Source organism: Oryctolagus cuniculus, chromosome 2 (genome assembly GCF_051225735.1).
Source record: "Oryctolagus cuniculus isolate XC-2025 breed Fujian yellow rabbit chromosome 2, ASM5122573v1, whole genome shotgun sequence".
Classification (NCBI taxonomy): domain Eukaryota; kingdom Metazoa; phylum Chordata; class Mammalia; order Lagomorpha; family Leporidae; genus Oryctolagus; species Oryctolagus cuniculus.
This window is the reverse complement of record NC_142868.1, coordinates 77,106,646-77,126,481: the sequence shown is the minus strand read 5'-3', so window position 1 is coordinate 77,126,481 and position 19,836 is coordinate 77,106,646. Positions and strand designations below refer to the sequence as shown.

Genomic DNA, 19,836 nt, shown 5'->3' with positions numbered 1-19,836 from the left:
ATGAAGGACTGCCAAAGCATTCAATTTGTAAAAGATGCAGTATCTGTGAAGCATAATAAAGCGATGCACATTAAAACAAGTATGTATTTACTGAAAAAAAGTTGTTCAAGGTGGGTGAGCCTATTTGCTCTCTTACCAGTAACATAACACAATATAATTTTATCCTATTTTTGGTGGGCAGGGCTTGAATGTCTTATTGACCCACTAATCACTCTTCTTTGCAATAGAATAATATAAATTATAAATGTACATATACATATAATATACATATAAATATGTAAATTGAAATCTGATTTAAACATCTTGTGACTATAAAGCTTTATTACAATTTACTTTTTGGACTGACTTATCATTACAGTTATTAGCAGTATCCAATGGATCAAAATAACATATTTTGACTGTGTTTAATATTATTAAACATGAAAAAGGAAAATTACATTGAAAAGCATTACTTATAGAATAATTATAGATTTCGATTAGTGTAAGTATCTGTGGGAAATGTTACTTATTGATAGAATTATAATATTCAGCATCACTTTATTCCTGTTTGAAATTTTTATTTAAGTGCTGATAAGCTGCATTCAAAATTATAAATAGAATTTACATCTTAATGAAGGAGGATTAGAAAAAGAATACAAGAGCATACTGTCAGGCAGTACAACTGCTGATCCTATAAAAAGCTAACGGTGTGTGTGTTAAGGATAGGGAGTTTGTATTTTAGATATTTTACTTTGAAAGATTAGGAGCTGGCATTTTAGGAGATCTGAGTGTTGACCTGAATAAAGTAACCAGGTACACCATGTAAACATTTATCTAGGTGAAAAGGCTTATAATACAAAGGAAATAGTAAAATGAGGGCTACAGAGCAAGTGTGCACGGTATATGTAGGGAACACAAGACAGCTGGTATTTCTGGAGCAGAGTAAGAAAGCAGAAGAAAAACAGGACATGAAATTGGGAAGGTAGCCCGATGAAAGGTAGTATAAGGTCCTGAGGGCATGGTTGGCTGTTTTTTCAGATGAGGACACATAGAATCCTTTGCACTGGTTCATGTGTTAGGAGGCTCACTCTGGCTGCTCTACCAAGAATAGAATGCAGGAAGGCAGATTAAGTAGCCCTGGATTATGCTGGTGGAGGAGGATGCTAAGATTTTAAGCAAGTCAAGGAGGATTAACTAATTATGATATATAATGTTATTTTAGTTAACGCTAGTAATAAAATGGGAAAGGGAAAATTCTTAAGACACCGTAGGATGCTGGTAATACAGGTGGCAGCATGCTTTGAGAGAATGAAAATCAAAGGTAGCTCTGAGATGCTGAAAATGGGTAGTGAGAAAGAATGGTGGTAGCAATAGTCACAGAAATGAAGAAAAGTTTCAGAGAACGGAGAGGATGATGGATTTTGTCGTGCTGAGCAAATGTGATGTTTAACTGATATAAAACAGATAATTACTCTTTAGTAAGACAGAAGTAGAGGCCATATTCACATATCTCAAGGAAAAGCAAGGAGCTGTTCCTTTAGGGGTATTAAACCAAACCAAGTAGGCCACTAGCCTAAGGTTGTTCCTGAAGCTGGACTGCTTATGTGAATACACCTGGACTCGGAAACTTCCCTTGTGATTTGAAAAAACAAGTTAGCCAATCACACACAGCTGGTTACAAGTCTAGGGACCTCCCATCAGCGTGTGCCCACGGCAAATGCCCAGCTGTAGCCAGTTAAGTAATTTCTTTACTTTTCTTTCATGTTCAGCCCTCAGAAAAGCTTCCTGCTTACTGCTAGAAACCGGCTTTCTGAACCTCTTTGATTGTTCAGCTGTGTTCAAACCAACTGTTAAGTTTAATCTGTTTAAAGTTTTTTTTTTTTTAAAGTAGTGATAATACTGGGAAAATGCTCATAAATCAAAAGCCTGAGATAAATTTATTCACAACTTTCCTTTAAAATGTTGATGTAGCATAGTTAGGCCTTACAGGGCCCGACTCCCATTGTTTTTCTGGGCCTTGATTTCTTTATCTGAAAATTATTGTATTACAAGATATCTGATAACATTATTATGGGAAAAGTGTCTTCATCTGGAGTCCATGAAATTCCAGAGCGTCTGTGAAACCTGTAGTGAAAAAAAATTATAACCCCATTTTTTAAAAATTTTTTTAATTATTTTTTTGACAGGCAGAGTGGACAGTGAGAGAGAGAGACAGAGAGAGAGAAAGGTCTTCCTTTTTGCAGTTGTATAACCCTGTTTCTATCACTACCTCACAAGTGTAAAGGCTGGCAAGAAGCCACTGCATGTAGTATTAGCAGAATTTATGACTTTGTTTCCCATACATATTACAGATTTTTCATATCTCAGAACAATTGTTGAAGGCATTTTGAAATATTGTAATAAGTCCTAAATCAGGACTCCCGTAATTCCAGACCTGCTACTAGATTGCATGGGATGGCAGAATTTATTTGCATCTCTTATCCCACGGAGTTGGTCACCATCTTACAGTTCTAAGCATCTTGGTCCCAACCCCACTGTGAAGTTGAATGATTAGACATTGCCGTCTGGTATCCTTCCAAATACAAGTGTTTGTCTTCCAGCATGAGAAAGGAGGTGACTTGGTTTAATTTTCATAATGCTCTTTCGTTGTAACTGATGCCTTGGTAATCCTATACCTCTAATTTCCTGTATTTAAATATGGTATTTTGACCCAGGATCTAGAACTCCATCAAATTACACAACATGTTATGGCACTAATGAAGCAATCCTGATGTAGAGGAGTAAAAGTGGTATACATGAAACACTAGAACAGTAAGTACCTCTGGGTACTGATGTGTGATGCTGGCACGCATATGGGTAACTCTTGGCGCCCCAAGTGCTCCACCACCCGGGACAGCAGCAAAGATGGCCCAAATGTTTGCAACCCCACCAGCCACGTGGAAGCCCGAGAGGAAGCTCCTGGCTCCACTGAGGCCACTTGGGGAGTGAACCAGCGGATGGAAGATCTGTGTCCTCCTAATTCTGCCTTCCAAATAAAATAAACAAATCTAAAAGTGCCTCTTCTTTATCTGATATTTAATAAGCAGTCGGCTGCTATCGGCGTTCAAATATTCAAGAGAACAGCAATCACATCAATGTGCTTCGCACCTGGGCGCTGCAGTAACCTAACGAGAGTGACCCAACTGTGGGAGGCGAGATGGGCGTCTCGGGCCCCTCCTTTGGGGGCTGCAACAGGAGAAAACCCAGGTGTACCCCCTAAAAGTGCCTCCAAGGGGATGGAGCCAGCTGGTGGCCAGATGGAACCGGTTCTTCTTTATTCCTCAACGCTTCCCTTCCTCATCCGTCCGAGGCTCCAGGTGAAGCGTGGGACTGGCAGGTGCAGCGCCGCCTTCCCCCTCGGCCGCGTGTGAGCCGGCCGCGCGGGGCCGCGGGAGAACTCCCCGCAGCTCGCCCCGCGCCTCGGTTCCCTCGCCACGCCCACTTCCTGCCCCATCCCGCTCCTTTCCAGGTCCCTCTCCCGGTGAACCGGATGCTCTGTCAGTCTCCTCCTCCACGTCCTCGGCCGCCACCCGGGTCCCTCGCGAGGCGGCTGCCACCCCGAGGGCCTAGTCCGGAGGCTCCCAGCGACTGGCCTGGCAAGCGTGAGGCGCGGTAGGAGCTGGGCGCGCACGGCTACCGCGCGTGGAGGAGACACTGCCCTGCGGCGATGGGTGCCAGGGGCGCTCCTTCACGCCGGAGACAGGCGGGGCGGCGGCTGCGGTACCTGCCCACGGGCAGTTTTCCCTTTCTGCTCCTGCTCCTGCTCCTCTGCATCCAGCTCGGGGGAGGACAGAAGAAGAAGGAGGTAGAGCGAGCCCCGTTGGCTTTCCCGCGTGGGGCGGGCCGGGTTGCTAGGCAGCCTCGCCGCGTTGCTAGGCAGCGGGGCGGCGGGGCGTGGGCGATGGCGGCGGCGGGGCGTGAGCCGCGTGGGTGGGAGGCCGCGGGGCGTGGCGGCTGGGCGGCGACCGGGGGAGCCGGGTCCTGGCTCCATCAGCACCCCGCCGGGGGTTTGCTTGACCGTCTCTGACCCCCTCACCTTGCAGACATGGGGCTCCGTGTCCGTGGGCGGCCGGCAGGGTGTGTTGTAAAAATGAAGTCCTTACAGACCTGCAGGAAGCTGTTCCTTATTTTTACTCCGCTTCCTTCGATGTTCATGTAAGGACGCAGCATACCATACTGAAAGCCTGTTGTAAGTTATTTGTTTTTATGCGTTTTAAAGCGTTATGTTGCATTCTGTATAATTGTGAGAATGAGGTCAGTAATTGTGAGAATGAGGTCAGTATCACGGCAGTTCCTGTCAAGTTCGGATCGCCTGATTGCCGTCTTAGGCCGTTAGTAACTTTGAAGGCGGAATTTGAAGTGATTAAGTACATTTAAAGTGCTGGCAAAGTTGTGGATTTCAGTTATCAATAAATGGTGTGACAGTTTTAGAAAAACTTATTTTGGGAATGTAATCGGGGGTTTTTAATTGTGGGCCATTTTGGTAATACAGTTCCAGATGGTTTTCCTGGCGAGGTTATACACCGACACGTGACTCGAGTGGGAATCAGGGTCAAGGTATTACCAAAATTTTTTTGACAGAGTGAGAAAAACGGCCTCAGGTGAGAAAAACAGCCTCGGGTGAAAAGCATTTGTTTTCTCTTTAAACAACTGTGAATTCAGTATCAGCTACTTCCCTTTAGTTTTTTTCTCTTAGTGTATAAAATTCTTGGTGGTGTTCTAGAAAGTGTTAGTTTTTACATTTACAAATAAAAGTTGCAAATAGTTTTCTAGTACTTTTTGTTTCTATGCCATATTCCAAGTGTTGTAGTTTTGATAGTTCATCCGAAAGAAGGGGAGGAGGTTCAAAAGTATTAAGGTGTTTTTTGTTGGGAATTATCAGAGCACCAGGCAGTAAGAAATGAGGAATTAGGAAGATTATTACTACACTAACTGAAGGAAAAAGGATTTAAAAAGTACATGTTTGTAGCATCTTACCAGCTCCAGTTGCACTATTAGTATGTGAAAACCTGTGATAACTTAGCATCATTTTAAATTATGTATTTTTATGAAAATATTTTTTCTAAAAGAAGTTTTTAAAAGTGAAAAATAAAGAATGCATTGTTGTGGATTAAATAATGTTTTCCAAAACATTATTTTTCATAAGCAAGAGAGACTAATACTAACATATATGTTAAAGTGGAGTAACAAATAGGTACGCCTCTGATATTCTATGCGTATGTCTGTCTCAAATATTGACTAGTAATAGTACACAGTTCACACACCGGGAGAAAAACATTCTATGCTGAAAATGATGAGAAATGGTTGGTCATCAGTGTGGTACTTATCAAGAAGTATTCTAGGGTGGTTTTGATCGGACATGATTTCTTTCTTCCTTGTTAACTCAGCCTGAGGCCCAGGATAAGGTTTAACACCACTGAGCCAGAAAGTATAGCAATTGGAACTTATTATTACTGTAATAAATACTAATGACATACGTTTCATAATAGTTGACATGGCATGAATAGTGTTTTCCTTCTTTCTCGGCAAGCTATATTGAAGTCTGAAGTTGATTCTAGAATTAATAGATGTTAGTTGCTTTTAAGGAAGTAATAATTCTGACAGCAGTAGTTAACACTTTGGTTAATCTATTTGATTACTTGAGAAGCAGATCTAGCTAGCAAATGCGAGAGCATGCTCCTGTCTACTGGTTCATCCCCACATGCCTGTAAGCACTAGGAGCTGAGAATTCAATTCAGTTTCTCCCATGTCAGTGAGTGATAGGGACCCAGTTGCTAGAGCCATCACTGCGTGAGCAGGAAGCTGGAGTCAGGAGCCAGAGCTGGGTATCCAAACTAGGTACTCCAGTGTGGTTCATGGGAATCCTAACTGCTAGGCCAAACCCCCACCTCTGCCACTGGGATCTGAGTCAGACTGATGGTCCAGTTACAACTCTGCCTCCATTTAAATTTGTGACACTAGCCAAACCACTTAACATTTCAAGATTGTTTGGATTGAATAAAGTGTACAGTGCAGTGCCTCCGACATAGCAAATGATAACCGGTAGCTATTATCACATGTTCTTCATTTAAATGAAAGCATTTAAATTGGATAGCATGAGATTTTGCAATGTGATATTATACTGATTGGGTTTTTGTAAATAAACTTTATAATACGTTATATGGTCTCTGAAGTATATGATCTGTTATTATGAAATAGTGAGGTATCCAATTTTTAGGTTGTGTAATACTTTCCTTGGAGGGAGTTTTTGCATCACAAAATTGATAGTGTTCCAAGGATTTAAAAAAATTATTTTTGAATCCCTGGAAGTAAATCAGAGAGTGCATGAGGTAACCATAGTTCTTCCCAAGAATCTTACTGGAGGGCCTCCAGGGAAGGATGGCAAATGAGATTCCCGGCAGGAGCATCAGCATCATGGTGCCCTTCATAGACCTCAGGTCCATGTGCAATTCTACCATCTGGGTTTGCCTCACTTTGCTCTACATCACCAAGGTGCTAGTGACCAAAGAGAACAAACTGACCACCAGGGCCAGCTTCACCAGGCCATGGATGGTGTAAACAAGATGGGTCTCATTTTGCGTATGAGTGGGTGAATACCTATACGTGTATGGATATACATACGTGTGTGTGCTGCTTCATGAAAAACATTTTCTTTCATTAAATTAGTTTTGTTACTTCTCTGCTTAAGAATGTGCTCTTAAGAGCCAAAGCTGTGGCGTAGTAGGGTAAACCTCCACTTGCAGCACAGACTTTCCGTATGGGCACTGATTCCTATCCTGCTACCCTATTTCCAATCCCGCTCCCTGCTAATGGCTTGGTGAATCAGTGGAATATGGCCCAAGTGCTTGGGCTCCTGCACCCTTGTGAGAGACCCAAAGGAAGCTCCTAGCTTTGAGTCCACCCACTTCTGACAGTTGTGGCTATTTGGGGAGTGAACCAGTGGATGGAAGGCTTCTCTCTCTGTGTTTCTCTCTGTAACTCTGCCTTTCAAATAAATAAATAAATCTCACAAAAAATGTTCTTCATGAGTGAAGAGAATTAAGAAAGCTATTTTAATGAAAGAAAAATGTTTTCATGAAAAAGCATAAAGGTGTGTATATATACATACACATAGATATCACACCCACTCATACACAAGTGGAGACAGAATGGTAGAAAATATTTGCAAACTATGAAACTGGTAAAGGATTAACATCCACAATCTATGAAGAGCTCAAGAAACTCAACAACAGCAATACAAATAGTCCTTTTACGAAATGAGCACAGGACTTGAACATTTTTCAAAAGAGAAATTCAAGTGGCCATCAGACATAAGAAAAAATCCTCAGGATCACCAGCCATCAGGGAAATCCGAGTCAAAACCACGTTGAGTTAGAATGGCTCTCATACAGAAATGAAAATAAATGCTGGTGAGGATGCAGGGAAAAAGGTATCCTAATCCACTGTTGGTGGATGTAAACTACTATTGCCAGTGTGGAAGACAGTATGGGGATACCTTAGAAAGCTGAAAAATAATTTACCATATGACCTAGCAATCCCACTCCTGGGAATTTACCCAAAGGAATTTAATTCAGCATATGATAGAGTTTTCTCTACCATGTTTATTGCAGGTAAATTTGCAATAGGTAAGATGTGGAATCAACCCAGATATCTGATGACTGGATAAAGAAATTATGGTGTGTGTATGTGGGTGTGTGGTGTGGAATACTATTCAGCCATAAAAAATGAACTCCTATCTTTTGCAACAAAATGGATGCAACTAGAAACAGTTATACTCAGTGAGATGAGCCAGTCCCAAAAAGAGAAATACCATATGTTTTCTCTGGTCTCTGATAAATAATAGAATCTCAAAAATGTAATATATAGGAGTGAGATTGACATCTTGAAATCCGATGATTGTTTACAGCCCCTGTCTCTACTGTTGAGGAACAGTGTTTTTTTCTTCTGTTTGTTGAACACTTTACTTAGTGTAGGGTTAGTCTTATGGGTATAAAGTAAACTGAAAGTAGATTATTGTAAAAATTTAGAGTGGGAATAAGAGGAAAGAGGAGGAAGGGTAAGAATGTGGGTGGGAGGGAAGGTAGAGTGGGAAGTATCACTGTGTTCCTGTATCTGTATACAATAAATACATGAAATTTGTTTACTTCAAATAAAATAAATATGCTCAAAAGAAATAGTTAAGTAAACATGTACAGAAAGAAAATGGAGATTTTTTTTTAGTCATTTTCTGTAATTACATTGAATACAGTCATTGAAAGCTAATACTTGATTCCTCACTTGTGTTAAGTGATGTAACTTTTTGGGAGCCTTTTGCTTCTTCATAGTACATCATTTGTGTATCTAGTACATCTGATTTATTTTGGCAATTACTGTTTTATATTTAACACTGATCAGTTAATCAGTTAATCAGCCACCTTTAGAATGGTTTTAAGCTACAATGACCTCTTCTGATTTTATAAAATGAGCTCAAATTCACTAATGATTTCCAGTAGACGTTGCCATCATAAAAAAAAACCCTCTCTGCAAATAATGTGATTAGTTCATAGGCTGTGATATGTGGGCAATAATGAATGCACACTATGAAAAATTGAGGGGTTCATAAATATTTCCTAAAAGTTTGCTTAAATGAAACATTTGTATTGGCTCTGACATAACTATGTCATTAATTGTCTTTTTTTTTTTTTAAGAATTTCTGACAACTCTTTATTTTTAGTGAAATTGCGTTGAGTTTTGGCTGCATATTTCTTTTTTTTTCCTTTTTCTAATTTTACGATTTCTTTTTTTTAAAACTTTTATTTAATGAATATAAATTTCCAAAGAACAGAATATGGATTACAATGGCTTCCCCCCCATAACGTCCCTCCCACCCGCAACCCTCCCCTTTCCCACTCCCTCTCCCCTTCCATTCACATCAAGATTCACTTTCGATTCTCTTTATATACAGAAGATCAGTTTAGCATACATTAAGATTTCAACAGTTTGCTCCCACACAGAAACATAAAGTGAAAAATACTGTTTGAGTACTAGTTATAGCATTAAATCTCAATGTACAGCACACTAAGGACAGAGATCCTATATGAGGAGTAAGTGCACAGTGACTCCTGTTGTTGACTTAACAAATTGACACTCTTGTTTATGGCCTCAGTAATCACCCTAGGCTCTTGTCATGAGCTGCCAAGGCTATGGAAGCCCCCTGAGTTCACCGACTCTGATCATATTTAGACAAGGCCATGGTCAAAGTGGAAGTTCTTTCCTCCCTTCAGAGAAAGGTACCTCCTTCTTTGATGACCCATTCTTTCCACTGGGATCTCACTCGCAGAGATCTTTCATTTAGGTTTTTTTTTTTCCCCCAGAGTGTCTTGGCTTTCCATGCCTGAAATACTCTCATGGGCTGTTCAGCCGGATCCACATGCCTTAAGGGCTGATTCTGAGGCCAGAGTGCTGTTTAGGACATCTGCCATTCTATGGGTCTGCTGTGTATCTCACTTCCCATGTTGGATCATTCTCTCCCTTTTTTTATTATATCAGCTAGTATTTGCAGGCACTATTCTTCTTTATGTGATCCCTTTGGTTGTTAGTCCTATCATTATGATCAATTGTGAACAGAAATTGATCACTGGGACTAGTGAGATGGCATTGGTGCATGCCACCTTGATGGGATTGAATTGGAATCCCCTGGTATGTTTCTAACTCTACCGTTTGAGGTAAGTCAGCTTGAGCATGTCCCGAATTGCACATCTCTTTTATATTTAACAGGGATCACTTTTCAGTTAAGTTTCAGCCCTTAAGAATAATTGTGTATTGATTACAGTATTCAACAAAAAGTATTAAGTAGAACAAACAAAAAAATACTAAGAGGGATAACATATTAAGTTGTTAATCAACAGTCAGGGTGAGGGCTGATCAAGTCACCGTTTCTCATAGTGGTCATTTCACTTTAGCAGGCTTCCTTTTTGGTGCTCAGTTGTCACCTATCAGGGAGAACAAGTGGTATTTGTCCCTTTGGGATTGGCTTATTTCACTCAGCATAATGTTTTCCAAATTCCTAACAGGGATCACTTTTCAGTTAAAATTTAAACACCTAAGAATAATTGTGTGTTAATTACAGAGTTCAACCAATGGTACTAGAACAAAAAAAAAATACTAAAATGGATAAAATATTACATTGTACATCAACCATCAGGACAAGAGCTGATCAAGTCACTGTTTCTCATAGTGTCCATTTCACTTCAACAAGTTTCCCCTTTGGTGCGCAGTTAGTTGTCGCTGATCAGGGAGAACATATGATATTTGTCCCTTTGGGACTGGCTTAATTTCATTCAGCATGATGTTTTCCAAATTCCTTCGTCTTGTTGCAAATGACCGGGTTTCGTTGTTTTTGACTGCTGTATAGTATTCTATAGAGTACATGTCCCATAATTTCTTTATCCAGTCTACTGTTGATGGGCATTTGGATTGGTTCTAGGTCTTAGCTATTGTGAGTTGAGCTGCAATAAACATTAATGTGCAGACAGCTTGTTTGTTTGCCAATTTAATTTCCTTTGGGTAAGTTCGAAGGAGTGGGATGACTGGGTTGAATGGTAGGGTTATATTCAGGTTTCTGAGGAATCTCCAGACTGACTTCCATAGTGTCTTAACCAGTTTGCATTCCCACCAACAGTGGGTTAGTGTTCCTTTTTCCCCACATCCTCTCCAGCATCTATTGTTGGTAGATTTATGAATGTGAGCCATTCTAACCGGGGTGAGGTGAAACCTCATTGTGGTTTTGATTTGCATTTCCCTGATTGCTAGTGATCTTGAACATTTTTTCATGTGTCTGTTGGCCATTTGGATTTCCTCTTTTGTAAAATGTCTATTGAGGTCCTTGGCCCATCTCTTAAGTGGGTTGTTTGTTTTGATGTTGTGGAGTTTCTCGATTTCTTTGTAGATTCTGGTTATCAACCCTTTATCAGTTGCATAGTTGGCAAATATATTTTCCCATTCTGTCGGTTGTCTCTTCACTTTCCTGACTGTTTCTTCTGCAGTACAGAAGCTTCTCAATTTGATGCAATCCCAAATGTTAATTTTGGCTTTGACTGCCTGTGCTTCTGGGGTGTTTTCCAAGAAGTCATTGCCGGTACCTATATCTTGCAGGGTTTTTCCAATGCTCTCTAATAATTTGATGGTGTCAGGTCGTAGATTTAAGTCTTTAATCCATGTTGAGTGAATTTTTGTGTAAGGTGAAAGGTAGGGGTCTTGTTTCATGATTCTGCACGTGGAAATCCAGTTTTCCCAGCACCATTTATTGAATAGACTGTCCTTACTCCAGGGATTGGTTTTGGATCCTTGATCAAATATGAGTTGGCTGTAGATGTTTGGATTGATTTCTGGTGTTTCAATTCTGTTCCATTGGTCTATCCATCTGTTTCTGTACCAGTACCATGCTGTTTTGATTACAACTGCCCTGTAGTATGTCCTGAAATCTGGTATTGTGATGCCTCCAGCTTTGTTTTTGTTGTACAAAATTGCTTTAGCTATTCGAGGTCTGCTGTGTCTCCATATGAATTTCAGCATCATTTTTTCCAGATCTGAGAAGAAGGTCTTTGGTATCTTGATTGGTATTGCATTGAATGTATAAATTGCTTTTGGGAGAATGGACATTTTGATGATATTGATTCTTCCAATCCATGAGCATGGAAGATTTTTCCATTTTTTGGTATCCTCTTCTATTTCTTTCTTTAAGGTTTTGTAATTTTCATCGTAGAGATCCTTAACATCCTTGGTTAAGTTTATTCCAAAGTATTTGATTGTTTTTGTAGCTATTGTGAATGGGATTGATCTTAGAAGTTCTTCCTCAGCTGTGGCATTGCCTGTGTATACAAAGGCTGTTGATTTTTGTGCATTGATTTTATATCCTGCTACTTTGCCAAAATCTTCTATGAGTTCCAATAGTCTCTTAGTAGAGTTCTTTGGGTCCCTTAAGTAAAGAATCATGTCATCTGCAAAGAGGGATAGTTTGAGTTCTTCCTTCCCAATTTGTATCCCTTTAATTTCTTTTTCTTGCCTAATAGCTCTGGCTAGAACTTCCAGAACTATATTGAATAGCAGTGGTGAGAGTGGGCATCCCTGTCTGGTACCAGATCTCAGTGGAAATGCTTCCAGCTTTTCCCCCTTGAATAGGATGTTGGCCGTGGGTTTTTCATAGTTTGCTTTGATTGTATTGAGGAATGTTCCTTCCATATCCAGTTTGCTTAGAGTTTTCATCATGAAAGGGTGTTGTATTTTATCAAATGCTTTCTCAGCGTCTATTGAGATAATCATATGGTTTTTCTTCTGCAGTCTGTTAATGTGGTGTATCACATTGATTGTTTTGCGCACATTGAAGCATCCCTGCATACCAGGGATAAATCTCACTTGGTCTGAGTAGATGATCTTTCTGATGTGTTGTTGCATAAGAATATTTTACACTGAGATGTACACTTATTTTTAGTGGCACAGAAATAGTGAATAGAGACTTTGCTAGTGAATGGTAAAAACATAGAGGATTTAAGTAAACGAGTGTTACACTTAAGCAAACAATTTAAGTGGAAGAAAGTTTGAAACATGGTCCAGCTTTGAGAAATGCGTGGTCATTATGTCAACGCTTATACACAGATGATGCCGATGTCAGGTGGTTGTTGAGGTTATATTATGTATACCATAATCTCTTGAAGATTGCTTGGAAATGACAGGTCTTTATCTAGAATAGCCAAAGCTGCTTCTCAGACTACCAGTTTTGTAGATGATGACAGAAGACGGGATTCCTGTGTCACAGAATCCCATGTTGCTAGTGCATTCAAATGTATTACTCACATTTAATAGAATTTCCAGTGCTTTTGCACTGGTTTCTTGAGCTTAAGTCATCACAGAGTAACATGAAGAAGTCCACATGATGCCCACACATGTGTGGAGAGTTGCACTGCAGGAGAGGAGTGTTGAGCTAAGGGAACCCAAATCTTTAAATGGGCAGTAGGTTTGATTGACTTCCATGATGTAGGGAAGCATTATCTTTATTAAACTTGGGAAAATTTTAAAAACTAACATTCTCTCTCTCTTTTCTTGGAGTAAGACTTCACAGTTATGCGCTACAGGAACATCATTGGAAGGAAGGTACAGAACAAAGTCAGTACTGCCACTTGCAAACTGTATAGAAACTTCTGAAAGACTCTCCCCATATAAGACACAATTTGTCAGAAGAGAATATTTTTGGAATATTTTCCTCCACATTACAATAGGCGTGTTCACTACCATTTATTCTGCATGTCAGAGAGAGGGAAAGAGTTGTAGCATGAAACCTGAGCCATCAATGAATCATCTCTTGGCCTTTAGCCTTATTTTCTTTCTCATTAGCACTAAATATTGAGTGTGTTTGGATGTGAGTGTGATCTGCTGTGCCTGAAACAGGTTGGTTACTTCAGTGATCTCTAGGGTTCATTTAGCGTACTAGGCTATTACGATTGCTTGTCACTCTAAGAACCACTCCTGGACTATCATGCTAACTCTACCAAGATGAACAGTTTACCTTCAGTTAAGTCTAGGAATGACATGCTTCCTAGCTAGGAAACAGAGGGATGATAAACAAATGTGTACATTTGCTGTAGTACTCTGTGTGTATGTGTGTGTGTCTGAGAACATGTGTGTTTACACATCTTTGTATTTCTGTTTGACTTTATGCAGTTTTTATTTCTATTAGGCAAGATTTCTGCAGGTTCTTAAATTGGGCACATCTAAAAGGGAACTCTTAATCCTTTCCTCTGCATCTGGTCCATCTGTTTTCTCATTGGTGGTAACAGTTTTATTCTGTTTAGTGCTGTTTTATGGGAAACGAATGTTAACAGTGTAATACATGTTTATAGTTTTGTATTTTGCAGATATTACACAGGAAGATAGACTCCAATTAATCTTGTGGGGAATTTTATTTGGATTTAAGGAGAATGTCTTAAAAAATGATGCCTATTATACATATGTAAAATAAATATAAATATTTAGTATGAGTATTAAAGCTTCGAAATTGTTCAAAACGATAGACAGTATATATATATATATACACATATACATTTTCACAGTAGTTGTTATCTCTCTGCCTGCCTCCCTATCTATTTCTATTTAATGATGGGAGAAAAATGTCAATCAAAAGCCTTAGAGTATTTTGAAGAAATCTGTGATAAAAGTCATCATAGACAGAATGTCATCCTGCAAGCATTGATATACTGAAAAAAAGTTAAAGGGGAAAGTTATTCTTCATTGACCTATTTTATTGCTATTAAATTTTTTTTATTATATAAAGATACACACCAAGTTTGGCATTTGTGGTTGAAAAGGAAATTTTCTGCCTCCTTGATTCCATCATGAGAACTCAAGTACTTTTAATGGAAAGGGTAGAACAAATTATGGTATTGATTTTTATTAATGGAAATGTTTCATTTAAAAGTATATTGAAAGCTGTTAGATTATTATTGCCAATATGATTTTAGGAACATTTTGCTTTAGTCTTTTCTGCTTAGAAACAAACAGCAATCCATTGGTAACTTAATTCATATAAGTTTTACAGTAAAATTTAAGGTACAAAATTGGCTAAAAATTATGTTTGCTTAGTATTCATATTAAGTAATAAAGTGAGTGGAATATCTTTTTTTTTTTTTTTGACAGAGTTAGAAAGAGTCAGAGAGAAAGGTCTTCCTTCCGTTGGTTCACTCCCCAAATGGCTGCTACGGCCGGCGTACTGTGCCGATCCGAAGCCAGGAGCCAGGTGCTTCCTCCTGGTCTCCCATGTGGGTGCAGGGCCCAAGCACTTGGGCCATCCTCCACTGCCTTCCTAGGCCCCAGCAGAGAGTTGGACTGGAAGAGGAGCAACCGGGACAGAATCGGCGCCCCAACTGGGACTAGAACCTGGAGTACCGGCACCACAGGTGGAGGATTAGCCTAGTGAGCCACGGCGCCGGCCGTGAGTGGGATATCTTAATATGACTTACAAAATTTATTCAGTTGGGTAGTTGACCATGTGATGTTAATCGTATTAAGAAAATGAAAACAGGGGCCAGCATTGTGGCTTAAAGGGTAATACCAGTACCTCCAATGCCTGCATCCCATATGGGTGCTGGTTTGTGGCCTGGATGCTCCATTTCCAATCCAGCTTCCTGCTAATGGCCTGGGAAAGCACTGGAAGATAGCCCATGTTGGAGACCTGGATGAAGCTCCTTACTCCTGGCTTTGGCCTGTTTCAGCCCTGGCCATTATAACCCCGTGGGGAGTGAACCAGTGGATGGAGGAGCTCTTTCTCTCTGTTCTTTTCTCTCTGTAACTCTTTCAAATAAAGAAATAAATGAATCTTTAAAAAATGCAAATTAAGTAATAAGCTAGAATGTTAGTCATTTCACTTGTATTATTGCAGTGGACTGAATTTTCCTTTCTAAAATTCATAGGTTGCAATTTTAACCCCCACTGGGATGGTATAGGAGTTGGGGACTTTGGAAGGTGCTTGGGTCCTGAGAGAGGAGTCCCCATGAATGTAATAATTACTGCTATGAAACAGACTCCACAGGACTCTCATTGTGTTTCATCCATGTTGATGGTTCAGTCAGTCAGAAAAGTCTTGAACAGAACTTGACCATGCTCCCACCCTGACCTTGAACCTCTAGAACCTTGAAAAATGTCTTTTTCAAACCTTCTAGTTAATTGTAATTTGTTACAGCAATCCAAAGTAAGACCATTCTATGGGAGTACTTTTAAAAAGTTTATGGAAATGGAATTAAAAGATTATTTTGATACAAATAATTTTGAAGTTCATGAATATGTGGCTGTCTTCAAAAAGTTCATGGGAATTACATATTACGAAAAATATATTCAAGGATTTCAAAATTTCAAAACATTTTTCACCAAAATGAAATTATCTTTTAGTTCTTTTTTTTCTTTCATGAACTTTAAGTCCGCTCATATATAATCATCACACATCCGTGCACGGTAGTTGTGGCAGACAGTTTTGTTTGCCTAACATTTGTCTTTGCTAAGAGAGCCTTGATTTGATTTATGTATTGGAAGAGGCTAAGATTATGTATTTATTTATTTATTTGCTAGGCAGAGTGATAGAAATGGAGATAACAGAGATAAACATCTCCCATGGGCTGGTTGACGCTCCAAATGGCTTCAAGCTTAAGTCAGAAGCCCAGAACTGAATTGGATTTCCCGTGTGGGTGACAGTGGCCCAAGTACTTAGATCATCTTTTGGTGCCTTCCCAGGCAACTTAGCGAGCAGCTGGATCAGAAGCAGAGCTGCCAGAACTTGAACCTGCACTTTGATAAGGGATGCCAGCCTTGCAGGTGGTGGCTTAACCTGCTGTTCTACAATGCCAGCCCAGAAACTGAGACTATTACAAACTTCACTCAGTAATTTTTATTAGACAAATTTCATCATGATTACTTTGACATTTTGTAATTTTTTTTTTTTTTGGGTTGAACAAGTTTATACAGTTATGTGAGGCTTTTGGAAAGCCTTTAAGTTAGAGGAAGGGTACCAGTGGAATCATGGTCTAACACTATCATAATGGCACTGACTGTCCACTTCCCACAGACCACAGGTTTTGGTGCAGGGGCATAGCACAGACCATAAGAGAATCATAACTGAAGAATGTGGTTTATTTATATTGTATCACAGAATGTTGGAGCAGGAAAGTCAGATTTCAGTTTAGATAACAAAGCTGGGACTAGAAATGATACCAGGCCCTGACACCAGAGTTTGTATTTCCATTTTCTGTGCTCCGTTACTGAATATGCTGTCGGGAGTCTTACATTTTCCCTATTCCTCATTTTCATAGTATCTCATTACTGCCATTGTTCTTCCTCTGTCTCCATAACTAATCCTTTATGGTATGTATTTTTTAAAATTCAAGAAATGATTAAAGATTTGCCAGATATAAATTCAGCCTATTAGTACTGCTAAGTCTCAATTGCTTTGAGAATATAATTTATAAATTTAGTGCACCTGTTTCTTTATGAAACTGTTTCAGCAAATCACATTAGATTACATCACCAGTAACATATGAACTCTGTAATCTAAACGCAGAGTTTGGGATTAAGGGTCTGTTATATCTTTCTTCCCCAGTCTGTTTCTCTTACAGCCCCTAGCTCTAAGTAAAGCACTCACACATCTCTTTGCCAAAGCCAGAAATCTGGGCACACTTCACTCAGTTTCACAGCTTTTACTCTCGAACTATTTTTTTTTTTAATCAACTCTACCTCCACCCTACCAAAAGTTGTCTCCTGAGACTTCTCCAGTCTTTGAAAAGTGTTGTTTAAATGCCATTGGCCTATAGGATGTAGTCCAAACTTCTTTGCGTGCAGTAACAGGCTTTTCCTGAGAGAGCCATTGACCTCTTCTCCTGTTTGATATCTCACCAGAGTACATGCTTTCCTTCAGCTGGCAACTGTGGCGAGGCACTCTCTCTCCCCTGGCTTATATGAGGTACTCCTCTATGCTCACATGGGTGGATCTGTGTGTTTATTTCTTGAGAGCACTTACATGAAGTGTTGTCTCCTGCCTGTCATTCCCTTATTCTACAAGTTGTTGGAGAAAGAGAGATACATTTTTTAATTAATATCAATATATATATATATGTGTATGTGTGTGTATGTATGTGTATCTTCCAGCTTGGTGCCTTCAGTGGTTAAATGCTTAGCAGATACTTTGGTCAAGTTATCTTTTTTTAAGACTCAGTGTTCTCATCTGTGAAGTGGAGATAGTTTGGTAGTCCCTACTGTAGAGTTGCATTGAATGAGATAACCATACAGACTACTTAGCATAGTACCTAGAATGTCTTAAAATGCTTAATGAATGTTAGCTTTGGTGCTGATAGTGATAAATGAATTAACTGTGTGAATTGTCAAGTTTTTGTAATGTTAATGTCATATCAGTTATTTTTAGGCTTTAATTTTCTAGTTCTTTAAAAAGATGCTTTCATTTATTTGAAAGGTAGGATAACGGAGAAACAGGGAGAGCAAGAGAGATCTTCCTTCTGTTGATTGATTCCCAAAATGGCTACAGTGGCCAGGGCTGGGCCACGATATATCTGTATAGATCTAGATATATGGTTGTTTTGACTATGTAAGGATGAAGTGAAATCAAATGATAACTTATTAGGTATTACACGTTTTTTTTTTTTTTATAGGAATGAGTTCTAGAAAATGAAATGTAGAGTATAGTTCCCTTGGTATAAACTCTGTTATTTTGGGTAAGTCACTCAACACTTTTCCACAAATACAAAATGAGAGGGTTGAATAAAATCAGGATTTATGAACCAGAAGAAAATAGCAAATTATTATTCCTATTAGTTTTTTGAAATTATATACTTTTCATTTATGGCAGAAATGCATTGTTTCTGGCATGGAGATCTTTAACTTATATGAGGTTATTGAAAAGGTTAAAAACTACTTGAGGAGGCCTTTGCTTAGACTTTCTAGATTTAAAATTAGATATGGTAATAGAATGATTTATATTAGTTTTTATATCAAAGCTGTTTGTATATCTTAGAAGTTACTCATAGCAACAGCTCTGTTTTGATTTAAGACTCCCTTATCATAAAGAAGCCTAAAGAACATTAATTTTCAACAATTTAATTGAGTTATATGATCTGTAGGTAATAACCAAAATTAATTGTGTTGAGCTATTTAAGTTGTTTGACTATCAAATAGCAATTAAATTTACACTCTCATTACTTTTGCTTGTTTCAAATATCTAATCTACAAAGTCACAGAAATAAAACAATAAGCTGTTTTTTTGTACACTACTATTACTTTCAAAGTCCTTTGTATATGTTACAACTTCAATTACTCATAATAAACAAGGAAAGTTATAGAAGTTGTAATTTATCTAAGTACAGTCATTATTGCTTATCTCTGTGTTCAGGATATATTTTAAAATAGTAGACATACTGCACTTGCCAAAAAGGAACTGAGGGCATGGAATAATTCTGTTGTTTCCCTTTTCTCTGTATTCCTTTTCCTTGGAGTTACTTCTGAAAAGTTGTATTACTTTGATATCATTTCTTTTCTTATGTTAGTCTGTTTTTATACTTTTCCAGGGTTCTTCCTTGACATAGTGAGTAGGTGATCCTGGGAAGCTTTTTATGCTATGGTTTGCTCAATTAGAAAGACTTACACAGAAGGAGAGGCAGAGAGGGAAAGAGAGGTCTTCCATCCACTGGTTCACTAACCAGTTGGCTGCAACGGCTGAAGCTGCGCCGATCCGAAGCCAGGAGCTTCTTCTGGGTCTCCCACATGGGTGCAAGGGCCCAAGGACTTGGGCCATCCTCTACTGCCTTCCCAGGCCACAGCAGAGAGCTGGATTGGAAGTGGAGCAGCCAGGATTTGAACTGGTGCCCATATGGGATGCTGGCATTGCAGACAGCAGCTTTACCTGCTACGCCACAGCACCACCCCAGTTTGCTAATTTTTAACTAAATTTAAACTTGAGTATGATGACTTCTTTTTGCTGTCTTTGCCATCATAATAATAGTAGATACTCAGTATTGTAGATGAGTGTTTTATGATTGTATGGCTGTTGATTTTTCAAGTATTTTATAAATGCTTTTATATCATGTATTTTTTAATGATTTCAAGCAGAAATAATATTGATGAAATAAACAGTAAAAAAAATCTATCATGTCCTTAAAATATGGTCCTCATGTTACTGAACGAGTGAAGTTAGGAGGTTTGTCTAAAATATCCATTATTCCTTTGTGCAGTAAATATTTATTAGTGATGCTACTTTTTAGGCTGTGTGCTGTATTTTGGAGATAGAGTGACAAA

At 39.0% G+C, this 19,836-nt stretch overlaps 1 protein-coding gene across 6 annotated transcripts in view; it reads left to right on the top strand.

Annotated features, from left to right (window-relative positions):
- The first annotated feature begins 3,510 nt into the window (after window positions 1-3,510).
- Window positions 3,511-19,836, top strand: part of TUSC3 (tumor suppressor candidate 3) — a 214,047-nt gene continuing 197,721 nt past the window's right edge. For 2 of the 6 annotated variants that reach the window (XM_070068482.2, XM_070068481.2), the window contains exon 1: window positions 3,511-3,823. In XM_070068482.2, coding sequence (XP_069924583.1) covers window positions 3,686-3,823 — 138 coding nt within the window. In that variant the 5' untranslated portion in view covers window positions 3,511-3,685. Of the gene's footprint in view, window positions 3,824-3,971; window positions 4,208-19,836 lie in introns of those variants that run through there. The other 4 variants (XM_070068484.2, XM_070068486.2, XM_070068488.2 and 1 more) reach the window with 4 other exon arrangements.